General features: G+C 38.0%; 1 protein-coding gene across 1 annotated transcript; it reads right to left on the bottom strand.

Moving 5' to 3' along the window:
* Positions 1–12,252: 12,252 nt before the first annotated feature.
* Positions 12,253–13,191, bottom strand: LOC101825549 (olfactory receptor 14J1). Its single transcript, XM_005087208.3, has one exon. The coding sequence runs from the start codon at positions 13,189–13,191 to the stop codon at positions 12,253–12,255; it is 939 nt and encodes a 312-aa protein (XP_005087265.2).
* Between the last annotated feature and the right edge of the window lie 476 nt (positions 13,192–13,667).

The raw sequence follows: 13,667 nt of genomic DNA, 5'->3' as shown, positions 1-13,667 counted from the left end.
CTGATATATTTTTCATTAATTTCTTATATTTAGTTGACTTTTCTATTTCTTCCAATCAACTTTGGTATTAATTCTACATTATCAGTTATCAGAATGGCCATATCAACTTAGCTTCCATTTGCCTGATATGTTGACTTTTATTCTTCAACTCTTGCTGTGGGGTATTTGGCAGTGATGGGGATTTCTTAGAGACAACAAGTAGTTGGAACTCATTTCTTACTGTAGTCATCTAGTCTATATCTTTCAATTGGAGAGCTAAGGCAATTTACAACTAGAGTTACAATTAAAGATGTCTACTAATTCCTGTTATTTCAATAGTTGTGTCTGTGGTTGGTTGCATTATTTTCCATTCTTTTAATTTTTTATTGGTGTTAGGAGTTTTCTGGTTTATTGTTCTGGAGATGGTGGACATCTTATCTCCCCTTTGTTTACCCATGCCTCATAAAATATTTATGAATAAAACTAGCCAAGGAGGTATATGACGTCTACAAAGAAAGCTTAAAGACACACACAAAAGAAAGAAATTTAAGAAGACACTAGGTGGTGAGATGGTAGAAAGACCTTTCATGATGAGAGATTGGCAGAAATAATATCACTCTGTGGATACAGCAGACAGAGGGATGATGGAGGAGAGGTGATTATTAATGGGACTGCAATTTGTTCAGCTCCACTGTAAAGGAAGTGTAGCTCTATAATGTGAATTCATAGCTTCTGCTTCTTGAGTACTGTTCCCACTGAAGTACATGCTACTGCTCCAGGGAAAGATAATACAACAAAGCAACATCAATAAAACATAATTGAAAACAAATGGGACTTGGATTGCAACACTTTCTTTTCCTTGGTGTTCAACCAGAGAGCCTTTGGACATGTCTTGCAACATTAGCTTCTTTCTGGGTCTCCTGCTGATTGATCTGCTCAGTGGTTTTGAGCTTGAGAATCTCCATAATCAAGTGACCCAATATACTAAAATGTCCACTGCCTCACATGCACACACATTTATCTTCTGGTTCTATTTTCTAGGGAAACTGTGGCAGATACAACTTTTGGCTTTTATCTTTCTGTTTCTGGGTATAAGAAATAGGTTCCTTAGAGGGCCTTTTCTAGAGTTTTTCCTCTCCTTCTGCTATAGGGATAGCTGTACAGTTTTGGTCATTCTGATTGTGTTAGATTCTGGACAGAGAGAAGAAGATGAAAACATCTGGTGGTTCTTGCAGTTTTCCTCAATCTGACAGCTCATCTTTACTTTCCAGCTTGCTTAAGTAGATTTTTTAGGTTGCTCAGGGTTTATGGCTGTGTTCTGTGGTGGAGTCAGAGTGAGTGTGATTATGTTTCCAGTAATCAGAACCTATATTTTTACATTTTAAAACTTTCTACTAAATAAATTAGCCAGTGTTTACTTTCCCCAGATGTAGTTTCCAAATCTTTTTTGTCTCTGTGGACAAGTAAGGGATTGAAAACACTGGTCACTATAAACATCTGTGAAAATAGGCACTGGAACCACTATCCTGATTAAATGTATAGTAGGAAGACACAGGTTTTAAGTTGTATAAAATATGACTAAATACCAAAACGATTTCTGTAATGGCTTTTCTTGTAAAATGAGCTAATTTAAAAGGAAAATAAAACCCAAAATACCCAAAATACTTTGAAAACTGATTTTCAAAGTATTTGGAAAACAACACATGGTTATTATGTTAGTTGACTGATAACAGCTGCTTCTAGAAAGTTTATTGCTTGTCCCTCTACTTAATATATTTAATTCATATATCAACCTATTTATCATTCATAGCAGAAGGAAGGTCCTGAAATTGTCATCATTAGTGATAAGCAGTTAAGTTCCAGAACTGTTACCCAGGTCAGAGACAGGGTTTCTCTGTGTAGCCCTGGTTGTCCTGGAACTCACTCTGTAGACCAGAATGGCCTAAAACTCAGAGACCCACTTGCCTTTCCTTCCCAAGTGCTATGATTAAAGGTGTGCACCACCACCACCTAGCTGATTATTGTTTAATAAAATATTTTAAAATAGGGCTGGAGAGATGGCTCAGAGGTTAAGAGCACTGACTGCTTCTCCGGAGGTCCTGAGTTCAATTCCCAGCAACCACATGGTGACTCACAACCATCTGTAGTGCGATCTGGTGCCCTCTTATGGCCTGCAGGGGTACATGCAGGCAGGATACTATATACATAAGAAATAAATCTTTAAAAAATATATTTAAAGATAAATGACTGAATAAGTCTACTAGAAATATTTTATTATATTATTTTAATCTATTTAAACACAAAACAAAGAATTAAACCATTTGAAATTTGAATTCAATCACCAACACTGTCTTTTTAAAATGTGGCTAATCTGCACTGAGATTCTGCGTTCTCAGACATCTGTACTGGGAAATAATGCACTCACTGTACAAAAAGCACACTGCAGCTGATTATAGCCTTCGGTTTTCACTTTTCCTGCAACTAGAGATGGTCTCCTGGAAGTTTTCTCTTGTCAAGAAAGATTGTTCTCCTAGTGGGTCCCTCAGGGACTCATTAGAAAACTCTCAGACAATCATGTTGTTGAAGTGCTATTAATGTTTTAATAAGGTCAACGAGTGCATAATTGTTAAGTTTCAGAACTCTTTTCTGAAGAGGAAGATTATTCAACAGGTCACACACTAATCATTCCCAAGGTCACCTCCAGAGGCAGCTTCCTTGTTAAGTAGCCCTAGTGCCTCTGTCTCAACTTTGCTTTATGATTTTTAGCAATTATTCTCAGAAGAGGCCTTTGGGAGCAAGCCGCTTAATATCAATAGTGAAATAAACTCTTGGAAACTTTAAATTCTCCTCAGAGAAAATAAATAGGTGACTGCACAAACCTCCAGTCAACTGTACACAGAGTCATTTATTTTGAAAAGGGAAGACAATTAAAGAAGCCTCAAAGATACTAACATTTTCAGTAAGGCCACTTATCCCAGAATGCATAAAAATTGGAACCTCATTGATAGCAAATGCATAGATGTGTATAGATGTGTGTGTAAACATATGTACATAACAAATGAGTAAATTATGCACTTATATGTCTATGCATGTGTATACATGAACTTATTCTTCGTTCATTCACTCATTCATTCATTCATTCATCTTATTTAGTTTGTTATTTAGGTATACTAGAGAATTGCTATAATAGTTATTTCCTATTGCTATAAAAAGGTACCCTGAAAAGAGAAACTCAAGGAAAGAAGGTAGGTATGTCAGTCAGGGTTTTTAGAAGAGTATAAGCTTAAAAGGGTTATTAAATTGGCTTATCTGATATGGTCTGAGTAGTTCAACAATGACTATCTTCACACTAGAAAGGCTGGGATTGGTATATGCTCAGTCTAGGAGACTGTGAGATTGGATGTCTTGGTAGTCTCAGTCTGGCACTGAAGGCCTGGGAATTCTTGGAGAATCAAATGTTTTCTGGTAATGTTCGAAGGCCTAAGAGGCTGGATTTGATGTCAGGAAAGATGACAACAGCAGAAGCAGAATAGATGAACTAGAAAATAGAGTAAATTAGTAAATTAATTCCAGATAAAATTAACAATGTAACCATCACAGAAAGTTTTATTTTGTCCACTGCTCCAGGCTATATTGTATGTTGCTCAGGAAATGATAGTGATGGAGGTTTGGAGCAACTGGTAACATTGCATCTACAGTCAGAAGCAGGGTGTGATGAAACCTTGTGCTCAGTTCACTTTCTCATTTTATATCTTGTTTATATACCCAAATCCAGGGAATGGTGCTGCCCACTGTTAGGGTGAATCTTCCCACCTCACTTAGCTTAGTTAAGACAATCTCTCACAGGTGTGCCCAGAGGCTTGCCTCGCTAGGCCAGCCTACCACGTTCATAATAAGTATTAACGATCATGCTTTAAGTTCTAATTCAAGCACAAATAATAGTCCAGGAAACATATGACACTGAAGATTTTCACTTCATATTCATTTCAGTTCTTAGCTTGAAAATGTGATCAGTCATTAAAAATGAGATTCATATTACTTTCCAAAACATGAACAAATTATGCTAAAGAAATAAGCTAATCTGAAAGGAACAAATTCTGTGCAATTCCACAGAAAGAAGGCATCTCTAATAGTAACATTTAATGTACATTGAAATTAGCAATATTTCATGTAATGTCAGAGAATGAAATAGGGATTGTCTTAGGCAGGGAATGAAATGAGAAGATGATTTGTAGCATGCATAACGCTTCTGTTTTGAAGAATAAGTCCTAGATGTTTATGCACCACACAGTGCTGGTAGTTAACTACACAGTACTGTGAATGTCATACTTTATGTAGAGGGTGGAGTTCATGTCAAGTCTTCTTGACACACACACACAAACACAACAGGGGAAACTTTCAGAGGTGACAGATACATTCATTACTTTGATTATAATAATGGTTTGTGGGAATATAAATCACTATAACAATTCGGGAAAAATGAGAGTTCCTTAAAAACCAAAACTAGTTTCCATTTTATCCATCTATCCCACTACTGGTTATATAAATCCAAAGGAGGTATATTATATAAAAAGAATTATAATTATTACATCACACATAATACATATGTATATATATATAAGTATAGAGAGATATGTATGCAGTGTTGTTTATATCTGTCAAGACATAAAAATTTTGTGTTCACTGAATGAATGGGTAAGTAAAACATACTGTGTATATGCAACAGAATACTACCCACATATAATGTAGAAAGAAACCCTTCCCTTTGTAATAATAGAGATGTATTCAGAGGCTGTGGTGTTAAGTGAAATGCACCATCTACAGAAAGATAAATACCATACCATCTCCCTCATTTGTGGGAGTTAATTTTGTAGACGATTAAAATGCAGTGCTATTTATTATAGACTAGAGTGGTGAGAGAAAGTATTGTAGAGATTCTGGTCAAAGGACACACAGCTTCAGGTAAACAGGACACAAGTTCACAAGTCTGCTGCATCACAAACTGTAGTGTTTGGCAATATATTGTATTCTTCAAAATGCTGGAGTGGAAGTTACATGCCAGGGCAATGGTGCCACAAATCTTGTGTGAGCAACCAATACTTGATTTGACTTAAGGCCGCTTGAGGTTTCTGTTCTGCCCTGCCCCGTTTTTTAATTATACAATTGCTTGGTCAACGGCTCAGGCTTCTTATTGGCTAGCTCTCTGTTAATTATTAACCCATTTCTATTAATCTATGTATGTCCACTTGGTCTTGGCTTATTGGTGATGCCCAAGCCTCTTGCTTTCTCAGCCTTCTACTAGTCTAGTAGCCCCTCCTATACTTCCTGCCTAGTTAATGGCCAATCAGCATTTATTCACCAACCAATAAGAGAAACATATTTTCACAGCATTCAGAAGGACATCTCCCATCAGACCATTTCTCAAGATGGAACCCACGCATGAAACTTCTTGGGTTTTCTTTTTCTCTAGTCTTACCACAATGTTGTAGGACAACTTGAAAAATTATTTCTCTGGCATTCAAATCTGTTGTCTGAGATGCCTAAGTTTTTTGGATAAAGCTATAGATTCTTTTCCAGTTCTGCTAATGATTTATGTATTGTTTCTCACATCTGATTTTGGCACATAATGGGTACTCATCCAGTAAATACTGACTGATCCTGGTACTCATAAAGCCATGTGTTTTTTTCTTCTTTAAATTAGAAACAAGCTTGTTTTACATGTCAATCCCAGTTCCCTCTTCCCCCCTCCCCTACTCCCCACTGGCCCTCTATCCAATCCTCTTCCTGCTCCCCAGGGAGGGTGAGGCCTTCCATAGGGAAATCTTCAAAGTCTGTCATATCATTTGGAGTAGGGCCTAGTCCCTCCCCCATGTGTCTAGGCTGAGAGAGTATCCCTCTATGGGGAGTGGGCTCCCAAAGTCCATTCATGTACTAGGGTAAATACTGCTCCACTACCAGAGGTCCCATAGACTGTCCAGGCCTCCAAACTGACATCCACATTCAGGGGCTCTGGTACAGTCCTATGCTGGTTTCCCAGCTACTAGTCTGGGGTCCACAAGCTCCCCCTTGTTCAGGTCAGCTGTTTCTGTGGGTCTCCCAGCCTGGTCTTGGCCCCTTTGCTCATCACTCCTCCCACTCTGCAACTGGATTCCAGGAGTTCAGCTCAGTGTTTAGCCATGGGTGTCTGCTTCTGCTTCCATCAGCTACTTGATGAAGGCCACATAAGGTAGACATCAATCTCATTATCAGAGAAGGGCATTTAGGATAGCCTCTCCATTATTGCTTAGATTGTTAGTTGGGGTCATTCTTGTAGATCCCTGAACATTTTCCTAGTGCCAGATTTCTCTTTAAACCTATAATGGCTCCCTCTATTATTGTGTCTCTTTTCTTGCTCTCCTCTATTCCCCTGACTCAATCTTCCTACTCCTTCATGTCCTCCTCTACCCTCCCCTTCTCCCCTTCTCATTCTGCTAACTCTTTCTCCCCTCCCCCAATGCTCCCAATTTTCTCAGGAGATCTTGTCCCTTTCACCTTCTCTGGGAGACCATCTATGCCTCTCTTAGGGTCATCCTTGTTTCCTAGCTTCTCTGGTGGTGTGGATTGTAAGCTGGTAGTTCTTTCCTCTATGTCTAAAATCCATACATGAGTGAGTACATACCATGTTTGCCTTTTTGTGACTGGGTTACCTCACTCAGGATGGTTTCTTCTAGTTCCACCCATTGCCTGTGAATTTCAAGATTCCATTGTTTTTTTCCCCCCGCTGAGTAGTACTCCATTATGCAAATGTACCAAAATCCATGTGGCTTTAAGAAAGACAAGTGGCTTGTTGAGTTGGCAAACAAATCTAGAAGGTTGTAATAAACCTACAAATCAAGCATCCTTCTGGAAAAAAACAAAAAGCATTACTTCTCACAAGTAGTGACACATATGTGTTAATATACACCTCATGTTTTTCATTTCTCATATGACAATCCTGACATGTATATATTACATTTCCTCCTAGAGGGTTTATAGTGAGATTGAATTCAATTTTTCTACACCGGCAACACATTTTGTGCAACTTTATGAGCTTCTTCCCTTGCCTTCTTACTTTCCTACATTCTTATACTTTCTCCTGGGGTTTCAGTAGCTCATCATTATTCTTGAGGAATATTTTTAATTTTTTGAGAATTTCATTTATTTACTTATTTATTTATCATCTTGGCTACAGTTTCCTCTCCTTCCAGTCCTCCTCTGTTTCTATTCAGAAAAGGGCAGGCCGCCTATGGATACCAACAAGACATGGCATATAAAGTTACAGTAAGACTAATCACTTTCCCATGTATTAAGTCTCAGCAAGGTGACCCTGTATGAGGAATGGGATCCCAAAAGCTAGCAAAAGAGTCAGAGACAGCCCCTGCTTATGTTCTTTCCCCTCCGTCAACTGCTCTTACACCTCCCTACCTACTCAACTTTTTATTCATGTTCTCTATTAAAAAAATAGCTGGGCATTGGTAGCGCATACCTTTAATCCCAGCACTTGGGAGGCAGAGGCAGGCATATCTCTGTGAGCTCCAGGACAGCCTCCAAAGCTACAGAGAAACCCTGTCTTGAAACACCCCCCCCCTAAAAAAATACCAAACAACAACAACAACAGAAAACACCCATGGAGTCTTTTGCATTTGCTAATTACTTACAAGCATGGAGTCTGCCCTGGAGTATGGTTGATGTATCCAGTGTCACTCCACGTACATTGAGAGTATTCTATTCCTATTTTTCTTTCATTGAAAATAGATTTTTTTCATGCAATATATACTGATTATGGTTTCTCCTCCCCACCTCTTCCAAGTCCTTCCCATATCTCCATCCATCTGATTCACACGATTTGTGTATCTCATTAGAAAACACACAGACATCTAAAGAATGTTAGTAAAATAAAATATGATAAAACACAAACAGATTGGAACAGTACAAGCACAAGCAAACAGGAGAAAAACAAAGATAAATCATAAGAAATACATAAATGCAGAGATACACATGTTTACACACACACAGGAATCCCATATTGATGTTATGAAACACCGTGAGCAAAAAGCAAGTTGGGGAGGAAAGGGTTTGTCTGGCTTACACTTCCATATTGTTCACCACTAAGTCAGGACAGAAACTCAAAAAGGGAAGGATCCTGGATGCAGAAGCTGATACAATATGCAATGTTTCAGCAGGAGTACCATACATATTAACTTCTTTGAACGCAAACTGTCATGACAGTGTCATGCCCAAGTGTTTGTCTGAGGCAGTGCTTGTGCACATTTATGTTCTCTGTAGGAAACACTCACTCCTGGAAAAAAAGCTTCTTTAAACAGGAAACAATTAAGAAGAAAGCATTGTATCCCCCAAAGCAATAAATGAAACATGCAAAAACAAACAAACAAGCAAAAAACAAACAAACAAACAAAAAAACCTCATGGACTATTTATCCTTTCAACCTCTGTTTAATAATTTTGGGCCCAAAGTGGGTTGCTTGGGTTTATTTGGAGGCAGGAAAGGTGTCGGGGCCTGAATATGATATTTATGGATATAGGCCTCAACTCAATTCCAGGAACTCGAATCTCCTATTGTCTTTTAGATATTGGCTGGTTACCTCCGGATGGCCTGGCCAGAGTGGAGAATGGTTTCTAGTTTGTGTAACAATAGACCTTGACCCCAAACCCATCATGAGGGCTAGTGGGACGTGCCTGTGGAATAGTGGGATGTGTCTGAAGACGGGTGAGATGTGCCATTACAGAAAGTCTGAGGGCTTGTGTATGTACATTCTAGGACCATCTCTAGGGTTAAAGGAAGTGTTTCCTAGTCAGCCCTATATACATGATAATAGATGTCTTCTGCCAGTACCCCCACTTTTGGAAAGCAATTTAAGAGGATGCTTGAATAAACCGTGGTCTCCAGTTTTGACTGAGAGCCCTCCCGAAATGACCAGATGTCTCTATCTCATCCATAATGCTACTGGGTAGCTAGGACTTCCCTGATCACACTCCCCCATGCAGGGTCAGACTCTGGCCTGTTTGGCTGGTTCCGAACACAGCCCTAAAGACATCAGTCCAGAATAGATGGCTCTTGCAGCCTAGGACTGATACTGGCCAGACCCCATCAGAAAGGAAACAGGGAAAGTAAGTAACTATAAACTCAAAAAAGAAATAATTAAAAAATATAACTGAGGAAAATGAAACCAATAGCAGCTCTTAAGTCTATGTAAATGATGTAGCATATGTATTTTAATGAAGAAGTGTGACTGAACAGAGAAGCAAGCGAGTAAAATGTACCTGCATGGTCAAATTGAAGAAAGATATTTTTCTTCATTTTCTAGGTCTAAAAATGAGTCTGAGTGAGTTGTAATATAATGTGGAAAAATGAATTTAAAACATCTCATTATAACTCAAGTTTCTTCCAGCTCCCCTTGCCCATTAATGGTACCAACAAACCTTGGGATCATGAACCAAATTGTACACTGGCTGTTTTCTTCCTGTATTTGTACTGAATTTGGAGATACCACTTCTTTTTATTATTGAATTAAACAGGATTTTAAAAGGATGCTAGGTTCCCTGCGGGTCTCCTTTGGAGGTAGGTAACCAAGCTTGGAAGAGATGAGCCCATGAATGGCCCAGCATACCCTGGGATGCTGACATAACTGGGCAGAGATAATGATTGTGATACTACTGATTCAGGTGAGATTCTGGACTTCAGGGAACTGCATTCCAAAGTTGAGCAACCCAAGAGCCATCTTTGGTGGAAATGATTGCTGTTTATGGACCTCTTTCTGCCATTGCTTTTCTCTAAACTAGTGTTGAAACCCAGGTCTTGTACTTATATTCTAGACATAGGTCAACTAGAAGAGAGAGTGTTTTGTTACTTGGAAGGAAGGGACAGTAATGTCAGAATTGTCAAATTTATAGAACTCAAAAGTCATTGGTTATTCATCATAAGGTTAGTGTAAATTGAAAGTAAGTTGTATGTAAACGAACCACACAAATCCAATTATATGACAAGTATTGAGAAATGTATTATTTTTAAAAAGAATTACTTTTTTTTTAAAAAATTGGGGTCTATCCATGATGATGAAACCCACAAAGAAGGCTGACCAGATAAGGGGGAGCTCTTAAATCCCAGACTGATGGCTGAGAGGCCAACTGGGGACTGATCCAGACTCCATAAATGTAGTGCCAGGGAGGAGGCCACAGAAATCACTGGGGCCTTGGATAGTGTTTACCACGGTTTATGAATGAGCTTTGGGAGCCCATTCCAAATAGAGGGATGCTCTCTCACATGGGGAAGAGCCTAGGTCCTGCTCAGGATGAAATGACAGACTTTAGAGATCCCCCTCCCACACAAGGAGGGCCTCACCCTCCCTGAGGAATGATGTGGGGATTGGGTAGGGGGCTGGGGGGCTGGGGGAGGGACAAGGGAGGAGGGGTGGGAGAGGGAGCTGGGACTGACATGTGAAACATTTACGTTTCTAATTTAAATAAAACATATATTGAGAAAAAAAAGAAAGGCCAAAGTTAAAAAAAAATCTACAAAAAAATTGGGGTCTATAACAAAGCTTTTTGCAATTATGAATAAAATCAAACTAATGTCACAGAACACAACATTCCTAAAATTATTTTATGCATTTGAAAGATCAATGATTACAAAGAAAAACTATTTTTGATTTTTTTTTGAAACAGTGCTTCTCTGTATAACAGGCTTAACTGTCCTGAAAGTAGCTCTGTAGACAAGGCTGACCTTGAACTCACAGAGATGCACCTGTCTCTACCTCTCCAGTGCTGGGATTAAAGGTGTGTGCCATCACCATTTGGCTAAAGAAAATAATTTTATGAACTAAAATGAAGATAGTCAAAAGATCTAGTACAGAACACAATAAAGTCATTATAAATTAAAGAGTAGATCTTTACCCAAGGCATTTGAGAATGATAATCCAATATTTTATTAGACAAAATTTGTAATTTGATGCTCATATGAATACATTCAAAATGCAAGCCCAGAAAATGGAATTTATTTGCTTATGTTATCACTCAATTAACTAATAAAATAACAGAAGTATTCCAGAAAAGAATCAAATGTAATTTACATGTTTCTGCAGATGGATTGACAGTCCAGTTTCTGAGGGGGTGAAAGGTATGATGATCAGTCAGTTGTGGTTGTATCTTGAAAATCTAGACAAGTTTTGTTACTACAGGTGTCCAAATCAAAAACTCAATATTCTATATGCAGAATTTGAATAAAAATGACTGGAATAATTAAAATAGAGATTGAATAATTGTTTTACTACTATAAAACAATGCACAATCATTCTTATGAAGCTTCTTACAAAAATAAGAGAATATAAAAAATTAAAATATGTGAGAACTAACAAGTATTCACAATGTGTTTGATCTGTTGAACTATCATACATTTAACAAATTTAGCAAAGGTGAATTATTGCTGTTGTACAGATTCTACTGCTGTTTCTCATTATGTTTCTGCCATCTAACAGGACTTAATCTAGCTCTAAGTTTCCTATGCATAGTTCTTCATGAACTAGTAAAATCTTGGGAGTTTTAAAAGAGAAGTGCTTTGGCCCTACAATGCTAATTGACACACAAATGACTTATTTGTTGAAAGTTATATGGACACATCATTTAAGAGAGTTGAATATTTTAGACACTTTGATTCAATAAACCTGTTCTTTAGAATTATAAGACAAACTTCAATTTTTATTACTACTTACAGTAATTGAATATTGAAGATACTTAATATAGGCAAAATGAATGAATGTGTTAATATAAATTTTAATATGAATTAAAAACTTTAATTTAGGAAAATATAAGACTATGCAAATGTACCTAGTGGTATCATATCAATTTATATCAATTTATATTGAGAGATAACAGTGAATTTAAAATAAAAATTTGACAGTAAATGTTAGACTTGAAAATTATGAATTGGTGGGTAAAACTGGGATTAATAGTATCACTTTTGTTCTTTTTATTGTAATGTTGCCTCTGCAAAAATGTTAAGACACGAGTCTGTGTGTGGATGCATTAGGAGGTAAGAAGTAGTTGATCTGTGTTACAAGACTTTTAATTTTTTTAATTTACAAATAACAGTTTTAATAGTAAAATTCAAAATTATCAGACAATGCATGTGCATAAGGATGATAGTTAATGTTCATTAATATTACAGGTAGAAGGTAAAACAATGACTAAAGACATCTATGCTTGTAATTGAACAGTTACTAACAATAGGACAAAAATGATTCTAACCAGTGAATTTTGTACTCAACAGTAACTTCCTTATACCACTCTTTATGGTCTCATTTCTCAGACTGTAAATGACAGGGTTGAGTGTTGGAGACAGTACTGTGTAAAAGATAGACACCAAGAAATCTACAACAGTTGGAGAGTCTGACTTTGGGTTTAGATATGCACAGGAGCCTGTGGAAAGAAACAATGAGACAACAAGAAGGTGGGGCAGACAAGTAGAGAAGACTTTAGACCGGCCTTCACCAGAGGGCATCCTGAAAACTGTGGAGAATATATGGACATAGGAGAGGACAATCCCGATAAAACAGGAAAAAGCCACTGCAGACAGGAAACCAGCCACTCCTATTCCTATAAGGTAATCATTAGAACAGGAGAGCTTGAGCAACTGGGGGACATCACAGAAGAATTGATGGATTATTTTGGCCCTGCAGAACCTGATAGAGAATACGGTTGCTATATACAGGGGTCCTGGGATGCTACTGCTTAGCCATACAACTGACACAGCCAACCTACACTTTCTGGGACTCATGATGACCTCATAGTGCAGGGGGAGGCAGATGGCCACATAACGGTCATATGACATCACTGTGAGAATGGCCATCTCACCCCAGGCAAAAGCTGTGAAGAAAAAAACCTGCAGCATGCACTGGGTATATGAAATGTATCCACTGCCTTCCAGGGAATTGTCAATAGACTGGGGAATTGTGACAGAGAGGGAAGAGAGGTCCAGAAGGGAAAGGTGCTTCAGGAAGTAATACATTGGAGCCTGCAGCTGTGGGTCCAGTGTAGTGATGGTGATAATGATGAAGTTACCTGCTGCTCCCAATAGGTATGTCACCAAGAAGAGCAGAGCATGCAAGATCTGTAGCTCACGGTTGTCAGAGAACCCCGTTAGGAGGAATCCACTCATTGTGGTTATATTTGTCACAAACATTTTGGGAGTAGAATTGTGGTAGCAGCTGGAGAATAAAAGAATATAGCAAATGAAACATAAAGATACTGAAGCATTATTTATTTGTTCATCACAATTTTATTTCAATAATTGCTGTCTTTGTTGACATATATATTAAACCAGCCATACTCTAGCTGTTGGGAAACTTCAGTGAGAACACATTATTCTCTTGTCTGTAGAGGTCACACTATCCACTCATAAACCAGTACTTACAGGTAAAGTACATGTGTCCATCACTAGCTCTCTAATGAATGTAGTTGTGTTTGCCTTTTGAAAAATCACAATGCCATTGCTGCAATGGAAACCCATTGCTTTTATTTGATTCATCAATAGACAGTCAGTGATGGGCTGTGGATGAGAAGTATTTGAACATGGTACTGTTTATGTATAGATAGGACAGAGTTTGTGTAGATAGGACACTAGACCATATGGAATGGGCATTTATAGGAAATATAATA

Source organism: Mesocricetus auratus, unplaced genomic scaffold (assembly GCF_017639785.1).
Source record: "Mesocricetus auratus isolate SY011 unplaced genomic scaffold, BCM_Maur_2.0 Super-Scaffold_100027, whole genome shotgun sequence".
In the NCBI taxonomy this organism is placed as follows: domain Eukaryota; kingdom Metazoa; phylum Chordata; class Mammalia; order Rodentia; family Cricetidae; genus Mesocricetus; species Mesocricetus auratus.
The sequence above is the reverse complement of the archived record's forward strand: the minus strand, read 5'-3'. Positions and strand labels throughout refer to the sequence as shown.

Bases quoted from the DNA above. Each gene is read 5' to 3' on its own strand.
- LOC101825549 (XM_005087208.3), bottom strand. From the start codon at position 13,191: ATGTTTGTGACAAATATAACCACAATGAGTGGATTCCTCCTAACGGGG.